This window comes from Theropithecus gelada, chromosome 20 (assembly GCF_003255815.1).
Source record: "Theropithecus gelada isolate Dixy chromosome 20, Tgel_1.0, whole genome shotgun sequence".
Lineage (NCBI taxonomy): Eukaryota > Metazoa > Chordata > Mammalia > Primates > Cercopithecidae > Theropithecus > Theropithecus gelada.
Window position 1 is genome coordinate 16,315,807 of NC_037688.1, and position 17,810 is coordinate 16,333,616.

General features: G+C 42.3%; 1 protein-coding gene across 3 annotated transcripts; it reads left to right on the forward strand.

Annotated features, from left to right (window-relative positions):
- Positions 1 to 6,162: 6,162 nt before the first annotated feature.
- GINS3 (GINS complex subunit 3) lies at positions 6,163 to 17,519 on the forward strand. 3 transcript variants are annotated; one of them, XM_025371427.1, is made up of 4 exons: positions 6,163 to 6,803; positions 9,140 to 9,256; positions 14,477 to 14,710; positions 15,896 to 17,519. In XM_025371427.1, the coding sequence occupies exons 1-4, from the start codon at positions 6,618 to 6,620 to the stop codon at positions 16,124 to 16,126; spliced, it is 768 nt and encodes a 255-aa protein (XP_025227212.1). In that variant the 5' UTR covers positions 6,163 to 6,617; the 3' UTR covers positions 16,127 to 17,519. The 3 variants fall into 3 exon arrangements, with proteins under 3 accessions (XP_025227212.1, XP_025227213.1, XP_025227214.1); XM_025371428.1 differs by lacking the exon at positions 9,140 to 9,256; XM_025371429.1 differs by lacking the exons at positions 9,140 to 9,256; positions 14,477 to 14,710.
- The last annotated feature ends 291 nt before the right edge of the window (positions 17,520 to 17,810 follow it).

Below are 17,810 nucleotides of genomic sequence, written 5' to 3' on the forward strand. Positions count from 1 at the left end.
TTATATCATGGGCTAGGCATGGTGGCTCATGCCTGTAATCCCAACACTTTGGGAAGCCAAGGTGGGCGGATCACAAGGTTAGGAGTTCAAGACCAGCCTTACCAACATGGTGAAACCTTGTCTCTACTAAAAATACAAAAACTAGCCGGGCGTGGCGGCCTGTGCCTGTAATCCCAGCTACCCTGGAGGCTGAGGCCAGAGAATCACTTGAACCCAGAAGGCGGAGGTTATAGTGAGCCGAGGTCGTGTCACTGCACTCCAGCCTGGGCAACAGAGCAAGACTGCATCTCAAAAAAAAAAAAAAATGTATACCATGTGTGTCTGACTCTCCTGCCTCCCCTTGCAAGTCCTCCACTTCTTCTACCTTGGCTGCCCCTGAGATAGCAAGACCAGCCCTTCCTCTTCCTCCTCCTCCTCAGTCTACACAACATGAAGATGACAAGGATGAAGGCCTTTATCATGATTCACTTCCACTCAATGAATAGTAAATGTATTTTCTCTTCCTTATGGTTTTCTTAACATTTTCTTTTATTTGGCTTACTTTATTGTAAGAATACAGTATGTAATACATATAATATGCAAAATATCTGTTAACTGTTCAATAAGGCTTCTGTATATAATACATATAACATATAAAATATCTGTTATCAACTGTTATCAATAAGGCTTCTGGTCAACAGCAGACTAGTAGTAGCTAAGTTTTTGGGAAGTCAAAAGTTATATGTAAGCCAGTGGCTCACACCTATAATCCCAGCATTTTGGGAGGCTGAGGTAGGAGGACTGCTTGAGGCCAGGAGTTCGAGACCAGCCTGGGCAACATAGCAAGATCCCACCTCAATAAAAATTTTTTAAAAAAAGTTTTAAATTTAAAATGTTATATGTAGATTTTTGACTGCGTAGGGGTCAGTGCCCTGACCTTCTCATTGTTTGAGGGCCAACTGGGTTTTAGCTTATTTGTCCTACCCGCACCACAACTCCGTGAACTACTATCATTATCTCCATTTTACAGATACAGAAGCTTCTGAGAGGTAACTCACCCACGGTTACAAAGCCAATTGAAGTGGTAAAAATTGGACCCTACTCAGGCCTGTTGGCTTCCTGAAGTAACACAGCAATTGACTAGAAACGGCTGCTGGAAATGCTTCATAAGTAGGGAACTAGGCCATTTAAAATTGTATTTGCTTAAGCATTCCTTTTTTACAGTTGATATAAAGGTAAAATTCAGTACAGTTCTACCAAAACTCAACAAAATCTACATTACTGGAGCCCAATCAATGAACTTTCATCATGATATTAATGACTTAAGCTCATGGATCTACAGAATTATATTGTGACTAGCATGTACCTTGGCAAACAATTTTTTTTTTTTTTTTTTGAGACAGAGTCTCCCTCTATCCACCAGGCTGGAGTGCAGTGGCACAATCTCGGCTCACTGCAACCTCCACCTGCCAGGTTCTAGCAATTCTCCTGCCTCAGCCTCCCAAGTAGCTGAGACTACAGGTGTGTATCACCATGCCTGGCTAAGTTTTTGTATTTTCAGTAGAGATGGGGTTTCACCAGGCTGGCCAGGCTGATCTCGAACTCCTGACCTCATGATCCTCCCGCCTCGGCCTCCCAAAGTGCTGGAATTACAGGCACGAGCCACCGCGCCCGGCCCGGCAATTTATTTTTTAACCACTTTAACTTAGTATTCTCAGTGTTTTACTGCTACATTTTGTAACCACTGTAATATCTACAAATCATCTGTACTATTATTTACTTAAAACTTTTACTTGATGTTTTAAAGGAAATTTAATATTACTGCTCTAAATAAAGAGACACTAAATCACTCAATAAATATTTACAAAGTGCCCAATACACACTAGGCAGCAGTGATATAGCACTGAAAAAGAAACTAAAAAATATCCCCACGCTCATGGAGTTAATGTTCTAGTAGGGGTGACAGACAATAAACTAGATAAATGGCAGGGCAAGGTGACTCATGCCTGTAGTGCCAATACTTTGAGAGGCCTAGGCGGGCAGATCATTTGAGGTCAGGAGTTCAAGACCAGCCTGGCCAACATGTGAAACCCCGTCTCTACTAAAAATACGAAAGTTTGCTGGGTGTGGTGGCAGATGCCTGTAATCCCAGCTGCTCAGGAGGCTGAGGCAGGAGAATCACTTGAACCTGGGAGGTGGACGTTGCAGTGAGCAGAGATTGTGCCGTTGCACTCCAGCCTGGGCAACAAGAGCAAAACTCCTTCTCAAAAGAAAAATAATAAAGTAAAATGAACAAGATAAGTAAAATATATAGTTAGAGACTGATCAGTGCTGAAGGGAAAGGGGGGTGTCAGTCCATTCTGTGCCGCTGTAATAGAACAGCTGAGACTGGGTAATTTCTAAATAACAGAAATTTATTCTCTCATAATTCTGGAGGCTGGGAAGTCCAAGATCAAGGCACCAGCATCTGATGAGGGCCTTCTTGCTGTCCTCACATGGTGGAAGTCAGAAGGGCCAACAGGGGGACAAATTCTGTCTTCTCACATGGCATGTGTAGAGAACCCACTCCCCCAACCCCCTTTTTATAATGGCATTAATCCATTCTTGAGGGTAGAACCCTCATGATGTAAACACTTCCAATTAGGCCTCACATCCCAACATCGTTGTTTCAGGGATTACATTTCCAACGCATGAATTTTGGGGCATACTGTCAAACCACAGCAGGGGATATCAAGTGTGTGAGTTAAAACTGTTGTTAAATAGTTAAAATTTTAGATAGAGTGGCCAGGGAAGACCTCATTGAGACAGTGACTTTTGAGTGAAGACCTGAAAGGGACAAGCCATGTGAAAATCCAAGAGAAACACAATTCAGGTAGTGGAACAGACAATGCAAAGCACTGAGGACCAAATGTATCTGGGATGCTTAAGGAACAACAGGGAGGTCATGGGCAGAAGCAAGGAGACTAGAGAGCTAATGCAAAAATCCAAGATAGAGGTGATGGTGCCTTAAACCAGAATGATAAGAAATGGTCAGATTCTAGAAATATGAATGTTAAGTCAACATTTGCTGATAGGCCAGTTAGCTGACGGGCCACTATAAAGTGTAAGGGTTAGGAGAGGAGATCAAGGAAAATCCCAAAATTTTGGCCTGAGCAGGTAACTGGAAGGATGGTGCGCAATACATTTCTTTTTTCTTTCGTTTTCTTTCAATGAACCATGTGTACAGTTTTTCATGTTTCTCCTTTTTCTCCCCACCCCCAGATTTGCATTTCTGTCACTTGCACCACAACCTCCTCACTCAAGAAAGAAATTTAGAAAGCACTGGTATTCAAAAGAACAGATGTAAAAGCTGCTTGAGGTTTTACTCATCTAAAGCCTGTGTGTTCTTTGGAGGCTGTGACTTTTAAGGGCAAGTCATAAAAGCTAAAGTGGCCCCTGCCCTGTTCACCAAAACACTTGTTCTAAGTTGTAAAACACTGCAGTTCTATGATTCTGAAATCTTGAAAGGATTATAATGAAAAAAAAAAAAAACTCTATTTTCAAGGATCCAGCAGACACTTTTCAGAATCCTGATATTTTGTACATTGTAAATATACCAAATATACTCTGAATATTATCAGTATCAGCTTTCTCAGAGAACAGAAATACTACTGGCTCTTAGGATTTAAGCTATTAACACATATCTGTGCTTGAAAAACACATGCCACTTTTGTCAAATGAATTGATACAGTTCAGCATCATAAGCTCAAATATTCGTTAATTTCACCTTTTTCTGATTTATTCACTTGTTTATTAGTTCAGGAAAAGGACAGTTTAAATAGAGTAACAATATATACACAATAATAGTTTCATGATGAGCAAGACATTAAATAAGACAAATAAGGCAATCTGATTTTATGTTAAACATTGGCCTATTACTTTATTATTAAAATAATAGTGGTATTTGAGTTTGGAGCCAGTATTCTAGTCTTTGTACAAAGATAATGCCTTTCTTTGGCATCAATAAATCAGTATGCATCTATCTTAATTATATCAGCATAAAAAATAGCTTACTGTCCTTGGCAGTAAATAACATTGCCTTCAATTAGCCAAATTATATTTCTATCTCAAACTACATCCAGTACCATATATCCATGTCATCAGAGAAATTTTAATTATCACTGCAGATTGTGTTTATTTTTACATTGGACTGTATCACAAACCGAACATTTAAAATATGAAAAAGGAAAAAACCTTCATATAACTGCCTCTCAATGTGCCTCCTCTCTAAATCTTCTAGGCTGCTTTCTCCATTGGGCTGCAGACTTTCCTGTCTAGTAGCTCCTGGACACCATGTGTCCCAAACTGAACTCAACCTTTCCCTCCAATTGCCCCTGTTCCTGTGTTCTGTGTATCTATTCATGACATGTCCATCCACCTGGTCAACCAGGTTCAAAACCTGAATCTCTGACTACTCTCTATACTTCACTTCCTGTATCCAATTGGTTGCCAAATACTGCCCACTGAACAGCTTCCAAGCATCTAACCTCTCTCTATCTACTGCTGGAATTCTCTTCCTGAAGCTCGGATTTATGTTATTATTTGCCCCCAAACCTTGCATTTTCCTCCCATTTTCTATGGAATGGCCTAACTCCTTAGAATGGTACCAAGACTTGGCCGGGCGCGGTGGCTCAAGCCTGTAATCCCAGCACTTTGGGAGGCCGAGACGGGCGGATCACGAGGTCAGGAGATCGAGACCATCCTGGCTAACACGGTGAAACCCCGTCTCTATTAAGAAATACAAAAAACTAGCCGGGCGAGGTGGCGGGCGTCTGTAGTCCCAGCTACTCGGGAGGCTGAGGCCGGAGAATGGCGTGAACCCGGGAGGCGGAGCTTGCAGTGAGCTGAGATCCGGCCACTGCACTCCAGCCTGGGCGACAGAGCGAGACTCCGTCTCAAAAAAAAAAAAAAAAAAAGAATGGTACCAAGACTTTCCAGTTTGGCCATGCCTTTCCACCCCACTCTACCTTGTTTTCATTGTCCTCTGAATTTCATTTATAAAGGTGACTGGGTGATGACAATCAATGAATTAGTGGCCAATGCCTTTTAAAGTTTTATTATTAAAAAAATAATAAAAAAGAAAGAAAGTTTTATTATAGTTCTCAAGAGGGGGCTGTGCCTATGACCACACGAGAAAGTATTAGGGTCAATGAGGAAGTAGAGGGAGCAAGGAGAAAGCCCAGAGCCTTTATTGCCATGGGAAGCAATGGGCAAGGCAGGGAAAGGAAGTCTGAGCAAGCTTAGGATGGAATAGTTTGAATAATGTTGGCGAGATCTGGGATATAGGGGTGAATTTTAGTTGTCTGGTACTTGGCCATGGGGTGATTTATTACAGTGACTTGGGGCAGGGAAAATATTGGTGTGTGAGATGGATAAAGGTGGTGTGGGGATATAGGCTTGGGTTGGTTGGTTTGTATATGAAAGGGGTGTTCACAAGCAAGTTGTTTGCTATCTCTAGGAATTAGCTAACTCTGGAGGGGCAATTCTTCCCCAGGTCCCCAAGGCCCCAAGATGTCAACGCATCATAAAATACAGAAAACAGAAACTAAAATCCACGATTAATACACACCTCCCTTCCCACACACCCTTTACTCCCGACTCCAGTAGCCGCAGAAATGCTCTTCTAGACGAAGTAAGTTCTGTAGCGCATCTCTCAACAATCTGCTACCACCCATAGCCCTGGCTGAGGACAGCCATCAAACCTGATACTATGCGACCATGGTCCTCCCCCTGGTCACTGGATAGTGATCGCACCCAACACAGGCACCCCCATCTATAGGGTGGCTGGCGATCTGTGGCCATGTGGCCTGCCTGGACCAATCGATAAACTGGACCAATCGGATTTCCATTTTTAGGGATTTAAATTCAGAGCCACAAAAAGAGATTGTCAGTTGATGATGAGCTAGGACACCCTGAAGTACACTCACAACCTTTGCAAGCTATGTGCAGTCTAGTGCTCCACCCCTCTACCCACCCCGTCCAACCCCCACCAAAATACTAACCAAATACAACACACTAGTTCATTATCTAGACTATAATAACTCGCTGGGGATAGTGCTGGAAGTTTTTGTCTAACATTTCTTTCAAATACCAAGATTAACGGAGTTGCATAGTGAAAAAAAACTGTAGGAAAGAGCTGGACTTAGGCCTGGAGCGACGGGCACAAGATGCCTTTATTTTAAACCCCTAAAAGTGTTGCAAAGTGTTTTTAACTTCATATAAATATTTAAGGATCACATGAACACAATCCAGTACAAATGGGTCCAGGAGCTTCAACGAGCGTTCCAGCTTCTTCGTAATGTTCCCCTACTGGGCAACAAGCGGAGGGAAGAGAACTTCCGGCGCCCCCACCTACCGCTCTCCTGCTGTGTCCCACTGCTCTAAATCTGCAGACTTGGTCGATTGCTTCTGCCTGGGCGGTACCGCCCGAATCGACTGCTCCTGTCTGACGCGTCCCCGGGCGCGGGAAACGAGTTTCAATCCACTTTCCTGACCCCAACCATCCTGCCCAGTGTCCGCCTCCCCGTCTTGTACACCCCTAACTCCCTGAGGCTCCTCCGAATCACGCGAGTGGAAGCGGAGAAGCTCAAGTGGCCGCCATGTCGGAGGCTTATTTCCGAGTGGAGTCGGGTGCCCTGGGGCCTGAAGAGAACTTTCTTTCTTTGGACGACATCCTGATGTCCCACGAGAAGCTGCCGGTGCGCACGGAGACCGCCATGCCTCGCCTTGGCGCTTTCTTCCTGGAGCGGAGCGCAGGCGCCGAGACTGACAACGCCGTCCCACAGGTGAGCCTTTGAGTGCGGGGTCCCGCCCGGAAAGACTTCAGCTCCCGGCGGGCCTCGCGGCCCTGGGACGCCGCGTCGGGGCGCGCTGCCCCCTGGGATTTGTAGTTTTCATGGAGCCAGGGCCGAAGGCGCTAACGACTTCTTCCTGGGAACTCCGCGGGGGTCTCGTCGCGCTCAGGGTGGTCTCCAGACTTGTTATTCGCCATCTGTGGTGAAACTACACTTATCATAGGTCGCCAAGCGCCTCCAACATTGATTTCATTTTTGAAACTGTCCAAATTCGTTCGTGTCTTCCCCCTACCCCCTGCAACGTGTGTTGAATGCTTGAAGATTGGCTTCAGCTGAACACTTCAGAATTAGAGTTCTGATTATGTTTGCCTTAAAACAGCTTTGGGCTCTGTAAGAGCATGTGATAAGTGGAAACCCCAAGTTGCTAGATTCATGCCTGCATAATGATGACAGGATCAGCACCCACTTACTGAGGGCTTACTTAGTGCCAGCATGGATGGGTGTGGGGAGTAAGCTTTTCCCTTTAATTGAACAGCCAGAAACGTTGGGTCACTTGGCCAGGAGCTTCAGTTAGTGGTGAGCTGACTTGGCCAGGAGCTTCAGTTAGTGGTGAGCTGGGATTCGGAACCAAAGGTCGTATGGCTTCAAATATAAAACTGTCCCAGGAACAGGGCTTGTAATGATTATGTTGGATTTCCTGTTTCACCTGTATTGTTTAGAACAATGTTTTTTGTTTGGTCTGTTTGTTTCAAGTTAATTTTTATCAAAGTAATACATAACCAACGTTTTAAAAGTCAAATAGGCCGGGCGCGGTGGCTCACTCCTGTAATCCCAGCACTTTGGGAGGCCGAGGCTGGCGGATCACGAGGTCAAGAGATCAAGACCATGCTGGCCAACGTGGTGAAACCCCATCTCTACTAAAAATACAAAACTTAGCTGACTGTGGTGGCGGGCGCCTGTAGTCCCAGCTACTCGGAGACTGAGGCAGGAGAATTGCTTGAACCCAGGAGGCGGAGTTTTCAGTGAGCTGAAATTGTGCCACTGCACTCCAGCCTGGCTACAGAGCGAGACTCCATCTCGAGTCAAATAGTACCAAAAGATTTATAAGAAAAAATAACAGGCCCTGCCTTGCTTTTCCCACTTCCCCCTCCAAGTCCACAGGGCTCATGTACCTTTTTTAGTGGTGTCTTAAAATTCATCTCCGTATTTCTAAATAATATTCTTAAACTTACCTTGTTGGGTTGTTTTTTGTTGTTGTTGTTGTTGTTTTTTGGATGTAGACATTATCTGTTGACTTTGTATCCTAGCAAATGAGGATTTCGTTCCCATACACACTGGTAAAGATGGCTCTATGCTGTCCATACTTTATTCATATTTCCTTAGTTTTTAGTTAATGTCCTTTTTCTGTTTCAGGATTCCACTTAGGATACCACATTGCATTTAGTAGACATGTTTCCTTAGCCTCCTGACAGTTAATCAGACCTCCTTGTTCTAATGACCTTGACGGTTTTGTGGAGTGGTGGTCAGGTATTTTGTAAAATGTTCCTCAATTGGAAATCTTTGGTTTTGGGGGTAGTTTTGTTTTTGTTTTTGGTTTTTTGGTTTTTTTGACAGAGTTGCCCTGTCATCCAGGCTGGACTACAGTGGCATAATCTCAGCCCACTGCAGCCTCTTCCACCTCCTGGGTTGAAGCGATTCTCCTGCCTCAGCCTCCCAAGTAGCTGAGATTACAGGTGCCCACCATCACACCCAGCTAATTTTTGTATTTTTAGTAGAGCCAGGGTTTCACCAGGTTGCCCAAGCTGGTCTGGAACTCTTGACTTCAAGTGATCCACCCACCTCAGCCTCCCAAAGTGCTGGGATTACAGGTGTGAGCCACCACACTCAGCCTCCTTTGTTTTTGTTTTTATTCTTTTTTCTCAGGATTAGACTTGGTTATCAGCTTTAGGGAGGAAGACCACAGAGGCAGGCAAAGTGCCATTTTCATCACATATTAAGGGTGCCTACTATCAACAGGTTCATTTGAACCTTGGCAGAGGTAATGTTCATGAGGTTGCTCCACGTTTTCATACTGTACTCTTTGGACGGAAGTCATTATCACTCACTGAAGGAGGAGGGAGTCATGTTCCACTTCTTTGAGTGCAGAGTGTCTCCATTAATACTTTAGAATCCTTCTGCATGGGAGATTTGTGTAGGAAGGTTTGTATGACATTTAATTTTGTTTATAGGATTATTCAGACTTTATTTCTTCTTGTGTTCGTTTTGGTATATTGGTTTTTAACTAAAAATTTGATCATTTTACTTTTTTTTTTTTTTTTTTGAGACAGGGTCTTGCTCTGTTGCCCAGGGTGGAGTGCAGTGGTGTGATATGGCTCACTGCAGCCTTGACCTCCCAGGTTCAAGTGATCGTCATACCTCAGCCACCTATGTGGCTGGGATTGCAGGTGCATGCCACCATGCCCAGCTAATTTTTTTTTTTTTTTTTTTTTTTTTGAGACAGAGTCTCACTCTATCGCCCAGGCTGGAGTGCAGTGACCGGATCTCAGCTCACTGCAAGCTCCGCCTCCCGGGTTTACGCCATTCTCCTGCCTCAGCCTCCCGAGTAGCTGGGTAGTTTTTTGTATTTTTAGTAGAGACAGGGTTTCACCGTGTTAGCTAGGATGGTCTCGATCTCCTGACCTCGTGATCCGCCTGTCTCGGCCTCCCAACGTGCTGGGATTACAGGCTTGAGCCACCACGCCCGGCCGCCCAGCTAATTTTTGTATCTTTTTTTTTTTTTTTGGTCTAAATTTTCAATGATATCAGTACAATGTTCAGAATTCCCTTTACTATCTTTTTAATGTCAGTAAGATTACAGTGGTGCCCTTATTTTTATTTTTAATATCAATAAGTTGTGTTCTCCTTTTCTTGATTACCCTTGCCAGGAGTCTATCAATTTTTTTATTCTTTTAAAAGAACTAACTTAGGACTCTGTTAGTTTTCTCTTTTGTACTTTATTTTAGATCATTAAGTCTTAATTAGTTCTTTCCGTCTACTTTATTTGGGTTTAATTTTCTATTATTTCCCCACACACACACCCCCACATTTTGAGATGGAAACTTAGGTCATTAATTTTTCAATCTTCTTTTATACATTCATAGCGATACATTTCTTTTAAGTACAACTTTAATTGCATTTCATAAGTTTTGATGTGTTATATTTTCATTATCAATGAACTAAAAATACTTTTTAGGCCAGCGGTGGCTCACACCTATAAACCCAACACTGGGAGGTGGAGGCGGGAGGATCACTTGAGCCCAGGAGTTCGAGACCAGCCTGGGCAACATAGTGAGTCCCCATCTCTACAAAAAATAAAAATAAAAAAAGCCAGGCATGGTAGCACACACCTGTGGTCCCAGCTACCCAGGAGGCTGAGGCAAGAGGACCAGTTAAGCCTTGGAGGGTCAGTACTGCAGTGAGCCATGATCACACCACTGCACTCCAGCCTAGGTGATGGAGCAAGATAATGTCTCAAAAAAATAAATAAAAAATTTTAAAAACTGTTTAATTTCTATTGTGATTTATTTTTTGACCCATAGGTATTTAGAAGACTAGTGCTTAATTTCAAACATTTTGAGATTTGGTCATTTACCATTTTTGTTTTTTATTTCTAGCTTGATTCCACTGTGGCCAGAAAACATAGTCTGTATGATTTCAGTCTTTTGAAAGTTGCTGAGACTTGCTCTATGGCAAAGCATAAGACCAATTTAAACATTCTGTGTGAACTTGAAAAGACGTCTGTGTGAAGTCATGGTGTCCAGTAAATAATCTGTATGTGTGAATTAGCTCATTTGTTAATTGTTTTGTTGAGATATTCTCTATCCTTGTGATTTTTTTTTTCTATTTTTTTTTTTATGCTGAAAAACATGTGGACCAGGCATAGTGGCTCCTGCCTGTAACCCTAGCACTTTGGGAGGTGGAGGTGGGAGAATCACTTGAGGCCAGGAGTTTGAGATCAGCCTAGGCAACATAGCAAGACCCTCTCTCTGGGAAAAATTAAAAAATTGCAAAATTAGCTGAGTGTGGTGGCACATGCCGATAGTCCCACCTACTCAGGAGACTGAGGCAGGAGGATTATTTGAGCCTAGAAGACCATTGCACTCCAGCCTAGGTGACAGAACAAGACCCCATCTCTAAAAAAAAAAAAAAAATTTATTAAAAAAATGTTAAAGTTTCTCACTATGATTATGGATTTGTCTGTTTATCCTTTTACTTCTGTTAATTTAGACAAATATTAATTTTCTGGTAGATATAATGACCCTTTTATTGTTGTCACATGTCTGTCTTTATCTCTAGTAATGTTCCTGTCTTTTGATTAGTGTTTATATGACATTTTTTCATCCTATTTTTAATTTTTCTGTGTCTTCATATTTAAGGTATGTCTCTTTTTAAGCAGCATGTAGTTGGGTTTTGTTTTTTATTCAGTGTGCTGATTTTTAATTGGTATATTTAATCCATTTACATTTAATTTAATATTGACATATTTGTGTTCATTTTTACCTTCCTACTTTTTTCTTATGTCCCATCTGTTTTAGCTTTCTTTTTCTATCCTTTCTTGACTTCTTTTGCATTAAGCAAATTTATTTTGCTATTCATTTACCTTTTTATTCGTTTATTTAGTTATTTATTCTTCTTTCATTTTAGTGGCTACCTTAAATATATTACACAATCATTTTTGACTAAAAAGAATGTTATATAAGTTACTACTTTCACCACTTCACAGAAATGACTAGAATCTTAGAACACTTAAACCCATTTTGTCACTTGTGTTAATCATGATGTATTCTAATTTGACTCATTGAAAACCCTATAAAACATTATTTTTTTTTTTAATTTTTTTATTTTTTTTGAGCCGGAGTCTCGCTCTGTCGCCCAGGCTGGAGTGCAGTGGCCAGATCTCAGCTCACTGCAAGCTCCGCCTCCCGGGTTCACGCCATTCTCCTGCCTCAGCCTCCCGAGTAGCTGGGACTACAGGCGCCCGCCACCTCGCCCGGCTAGTTTTTTGTATTTTTTAGTAGAGACGGGGTTTCACCGTGTTAGCCAGGATGGTCTCGATCTCCTGACCTCGTGATCCGCCCGTCTCGGCCTCCCAAAGTGCTGGGATTACAGGCTTGAGCCACCGCGCCCGGCCAAAACATTATTATTATTATATATCCACTTACATATTCTTTTCATTACTCTTTTTTTCTTTTTGCATTTCCATAGTTCTTTCTGGAATCATTTTCATTCTCTCTTCAGAATTCCCTTACTCTGGATCTTCTGGTGATAATTCTCAGTTTCTGTCAGTGTCACAGATCCCCAGAACCAACCCAGATTTCATGATTCACTAAGGAGACTCAAAGGACTCAGCATATAGTCACACTCATGGTTAAGATTTATTACATCAAAAGGATATAAAGCAAAATCAGCAGAGGGAAAGGTTGCATGGAGTCAAGTCTGGAGGAGACCAGGCACAAGCTTCCAAGAGTCCTCTCCTAGTGGAGTCACACAGGACACACGAAATTCTCCAGTAATTTGAATTCTGATAAAATGTGTGAAATACTGTCTACCAGGGAAGCTTGTTACAGACTCAGTCCCCAGGGTTTTATTGGAGGCTGTTCATGTGGCACTTTCTGTCCAGCACAGACCAAAATTCAGACTTCCAGAGGCAAAGCAGTTATTCAACATGAATCGCATTGTTTGCACAAACAGTTCAGGCACACTCTCATTGGTTCTGGGACGGGTGAGAATCCCTCTTCTGAAATCCAAGTTCCCAGATGCCAACCAAGGGCCAACCTTACAAGCAGGCCTTGCTAAGATAGCAGTCTCAGGCCTACTGTGTTAACTCTTTTCTGCATACTTTCTCTATGGAAATGCCTTTATTTCACCTTTACTTTTAAAGAATATTTTCACTGGGTATAAGATTTTACACTCGCAGTTATTTTCTTTTAGCACATTAAAAAAATCCATTTCCATTGTTTTGTGGCTTCCATAGTTTCCGTTAAGAAGTTGGCTTTCTTTCTTTTTTTTGAGATGGAGTCTCTGTCGCCCAGGCTGGAGTGGAATGGTATGATCTCGGCTCACTGCAACCTCCACCTCCCAGGTTCAAGGGAGCCTCCTGCCTCAGCCTCCCAAGTAGCTAGGATTACAGGCGCCCACCACTATGCCTGGCTAATTTTTGTATTTTTAGTAGAAACAGGGTTTCACCATGCTGGTCAGGCATGAACTCCTGAGCTCAGGTGATTTGCCTGCCTCGGCCTCCCAAAGTGTTGGGATTACAGGCATGAGCCACCGCGCCTGGCTAAGAAGTTGGCTTTAACTCTTAATGTTCCTTCTGTAAAGGCAATGTATTCCTCACTCCCATCTACAGCTGTTTTTAAGATTTTCTCTGTCTTTGGTCTCACAATTCAGGTAATATATGCCTAGTTGTGATTTTATTAGTATTTATTCTATTAATACTTGTTATTCATAATGTTCCTTGAATCTGTGGTTTGATATCTTTTTTAAATTTTGAATAATGTATAGCTATTATCTCTTCAGACGTTTATTTTGCGTCAGTCTATCCCTCCTCCCCATTAAAATACATGCATGTTGAAGTTTTTCTTTCTTTTATACCTTATTTCATACATCTCTTAGGCTCTTCTCTGTTTTTTCTCTAGATGCTTTAGTCTGAATATTTTCTCTTGACCTTTTCTCCCATTTACAGTCCTCTCTTCATCCATATCCAGTCCAGTAAACATGTTAAATTTGATTTAATCTATTGGCTTCTTAGGTTCAATTATTATATTTTTCAGTTCTGGAATTTCCATTTGATTTTTAAATTTATCTTAAAGTTGGGGCCTAATTTCTCTGCTATTTGGTGTCAAATAGAGGGCTTACATCCGTCACTTCTTTCTCAGATCTTAGGCCCTTATGTCCTGGTGGTGCTGGCAGCCTTGAACTCAATGTTGGTCTGTCTAGTCCTGTGCAGTTTGCCAAAAGCTCTGCTTCCACTCCCACAAAGCTGTTCCCATCTTTTTGCAACAGTTCTCCCTTGTGAGAGTGTTTGGCTTTTACTGCTTCACTCAATCCAGTTGTTTGCCTTTGATTTTTTGGAGATTTATGACTCTTAATTTCTGGTCTGTCATGACCACCTCATCTTGTTTTCTAATTCTGTTGAGGCTTTAAAAACTAGAGATATGTGTTCTGTCATCTCTGAAGCTGTGATGTGGGATGGGAAGGGGCTGCCACCCCAGCTCAGGTTGATCCTATTTTTCTTTCTGACCCCTAGCACCCTAGCAGGCACTCGGCAAGTGGATATTTAGAATAAATATTGAATATTCAAAGAAAAAGGAAATGTTGACTGTAGTTCTGAAGTGTCTACAATTGGACAGTTTTTATTTGTGTTAGTTAGAAGACTCTCTCTTATCCTACCTTTTTGTTCTCCACCATGTTTTTGTTGTATAAGTCCATTTTCTCTCTCCATTCCATCATCACATAACCACGTACTTCATTGCTTCAAGTCACAACCAGGTCTTCTGTGCTTGACGGCCACTCCCCCAGAGAGAAAAGGCAGTATTGCTCAGGTGATGTGTATTTCCTTTTCGTCACACACATTTCCTATGTTATTTGTCTGTTTTTAAAATCTACATTCATGCATGCTGCAGGGTTCCAAGCTTGAACTCCCCTTGTGGCTGGCAAAAGGACTTTTTGACAACAAGCGACGGATCCTTTCTGTGGAACTCCCCAAGATCTACCAGGAGGGCTGGAGGACGGTGTTCAGTGCGGATGCCAATGTGGTGGACCTCCACAAAATGGGGCCCCATTTCTACGGGTTTGGCTCCCAACTCCTGCATTTTGACAGTCCCGAGAATGCAGACATTTCCCAGTCTCTGCTGCAGGCAAGTAATGGGTGTGAAAACCTGTGGTGCTGCACCTGTCTCAGGAGCCAGCCCCAGATACTACTTTTACCCAGGACAGTGTATGACTTGTAAATTTAGTTTGTTATTATTCCAAGTCAGCCTACAGTTACACTGTCTTCCCATTATATATTATAGATATACACATACACACACACTTTGTTTTAATATGACTTGTCTGCTACTACTCATATTTGCTTGCTACAAGTTGAGGCCAGCAGGAACTCTAGGAAATGAGAAAAGGGTGATGATGGCCAGGTGTGGTGGCTCACACCTGTAATCTCAGCACTTTGGGAGGCCAAGGCGGGAGGATCACTGAGCCCAGGAGTTCAAGACCAACCTGGGCAATATAGTGAGATCCCATCTCTATTAAAAAGAAAAAAGACAAAAAAAGGGTGATGGTGCATTACAGATGACAGGCACTTAGATACACAGTTCCAGGCCTGGTCTGAGGGTTCCTGTTGGAAATACAAGAGTTATTGGGTTATTTGTTTCCTTCCTTTGTTCTGGGGTTAGGGCTTGGCCCTGCCATGAACTAGCAATATGACTTGGTCAAGCTACTTGACCTCTCTAGACATCAATTCACCTGTAAGAATTGATGGAGATGATAATAGTGCCAAAATTATAGAGTTGTGGTAAAAGTATGTAACACCGTGTAATAAACAATAACTTATATTGTTATTGCTTTTCCAGGACAAAACAATGTTATACATCTGTTCCCATCCTTTATGGTATAACCTTATTTTAATTTTTCATAATTATTTTTTATTCTGTTACTGTTAGAAGAAACCATCATTTCTGTCTCTTAGGACAGAAGCATTTGCTACTAATGACTAATGACAATGCTAATAATGACAATGCTAATAATGACAAAAGTTTCTCAGGAAGCTTGCTGTGTGCTAGCCATTTGCTAGGTGCATTACATGTATTCATTGGTTTTCTTAACAACTTACTGGATTTTCATAACAATCCACTTCACAGATGAGGAAATCGAGGCTTGGCAATGTGCAATAACTTACTTGAGTGCTAGAGGGAATTCAGACCTCCTTCTGAGTCCTACACATCATTCTTTCTTTTCATGCCATTTAAATGTTCTGAGATAAAAATGGATATGACTTTGTGGGGTGTGAGGTCAACCCTGACTTCTCATACTCCCTTGTTTTCCAGACTTTTATTGGACGTTTTCGCCGCATCATGGACTCCTCACAGAATGCTTACAACGAAGACACTTCAGCCCTGGTAGCCAGGCTAGACGAGATGGAGAGGGGCTTATTTCAAACAGGGCAGAAAGGACTGAATGACTTTCAGTGTTGGGAGAAGGGGCAGGCTTCTCAGATCACAGCTTCCAACCTCGTTCAGAATTACAAGAAGAGAAAATTCCCTGATATGGAAGACTGAAGGCCGGAAGAACAGAGAATGGCTCCTTGTAGACGTATCCCTCCATGTGTCCTTGATAGGAGCTGGCTGACCTTGTACAGAACCAGAATCTTGTCCCATTTCGTGGCTTATTCCCTGTGGCCATAGGGAATTATAGGGAACTGGACATGCTGGAGGATGTGGGTGTCCCTGGCTCTGTGAGTCTTCCAGGACCATCCCACCCTGCTGACCCACAGCCCAGGCCGTTTAACCCAAAAACCCACGGCCAAGGAGAAATCAAAGTCCTTCCTAAATAAGAATCACTGCCATATAATATATCACAGTAGAGTTGAGACTGGGATTCCTTGTGTGTGGGAGTTTGGACAGCTCCAGATGTACAGTTTCACTAGCCACAAAGCACAGGTACAAACTGGGTCATCTTCGCCTGGTCACAAAATGTTCTCTCGATCTTATTTGCCTTATCTTCCTCATGTACCCCACCATGCTGGCCTGACTAAATATCTCCTGCTGCCTGCCTGCAGGGAGTTACCCCAGTTTCCAAAAACAGTCACCCAGATAAAGGAGGAAAAGAGAAAGGCAGACGAATAGCATGGCTTTTACTAAAGAAAAGATATTGGCCTCATACTCTATACTCAGGGCTTAATGAACTGGAATCTGCGTAACTCAGCAGTCAGCCCGGAAGGGAAATGGTCAAACAGCTTATTTTTTTGCCTCAGAGAGCCTAAGAGCACCCGCACACTTCTTCCACTCCCTGTCTAGAAAAGCTGTCAGGGAGTCATTTGGAATTGCAAAGTAGTTATTAAGGGGTGTTAACCAGCCTGCATTACATCCAGAAGTCAGGACTTGGTTGCTCACTGCGAAGGGCCCTGTTTTCGAAACCTAACAAGCAAGAAGGCTCCATTGTGCTTTTCTTTCCTCTTCAGTAAATGTTGCAACCTTATTGCATAGAAGATCCCGGACCATTTACTGGAACCTGGTTAAGCAAGCACAAATCTCTTTTCCTGAAGATCAAGGATGCAACCTCAAGTTGAGAAAGAAACAGCATTACCTGGGCCCATTAGACCGCTCGCAGGGCTTCACTGCTTCCCCTCTGACACTCCACAAGTAGCAAAAATTGTCTTTGTCATTGGAAATTATAGAGGGATTTGGGTATCCAGATTGTGTAGATGCAAACTTAGATTGTCTTGATGCAAACTTAGAACCACAGCAATGCTTTTAAAATGCCTATTTTAAGATGGAATTGATGTTTTTATAATTTGATTTTAGTGCCAAATAAATGATGGACTTTGTACATGAATATGTTCTGTACAAGTACTCTTTCTGTCACTAGTACTACAGATAATCATCAAAGCTATCAGAATTTTGTCTTCGATCATATTTGACAGTAATGCACAAATAAATCCATGTTTTAGCAGATGCTCTTTTGCTTGTGTGGTACACATAAATAGGAGGTACATTCTCTGTAGGAGGGTGCTGTGTCCTAGGAAGATGAGATTTCCATTACTACCGCAGCATTTATATATAGCCAGGGCCCCAGAAACCATTCATAGAGCGAGAAAAGCGTATTATTTAACTTTTGGCATCATTCTTTTCACACATAGCTTTATATTTAAAGTCAACCCTAAGTCTGCTGCCGTTTTTTCCTACTTCCTAAAAAAAAGAAATTCCTCGGGGGCCATGTGTCAGGAATATGTAGGTATTCATT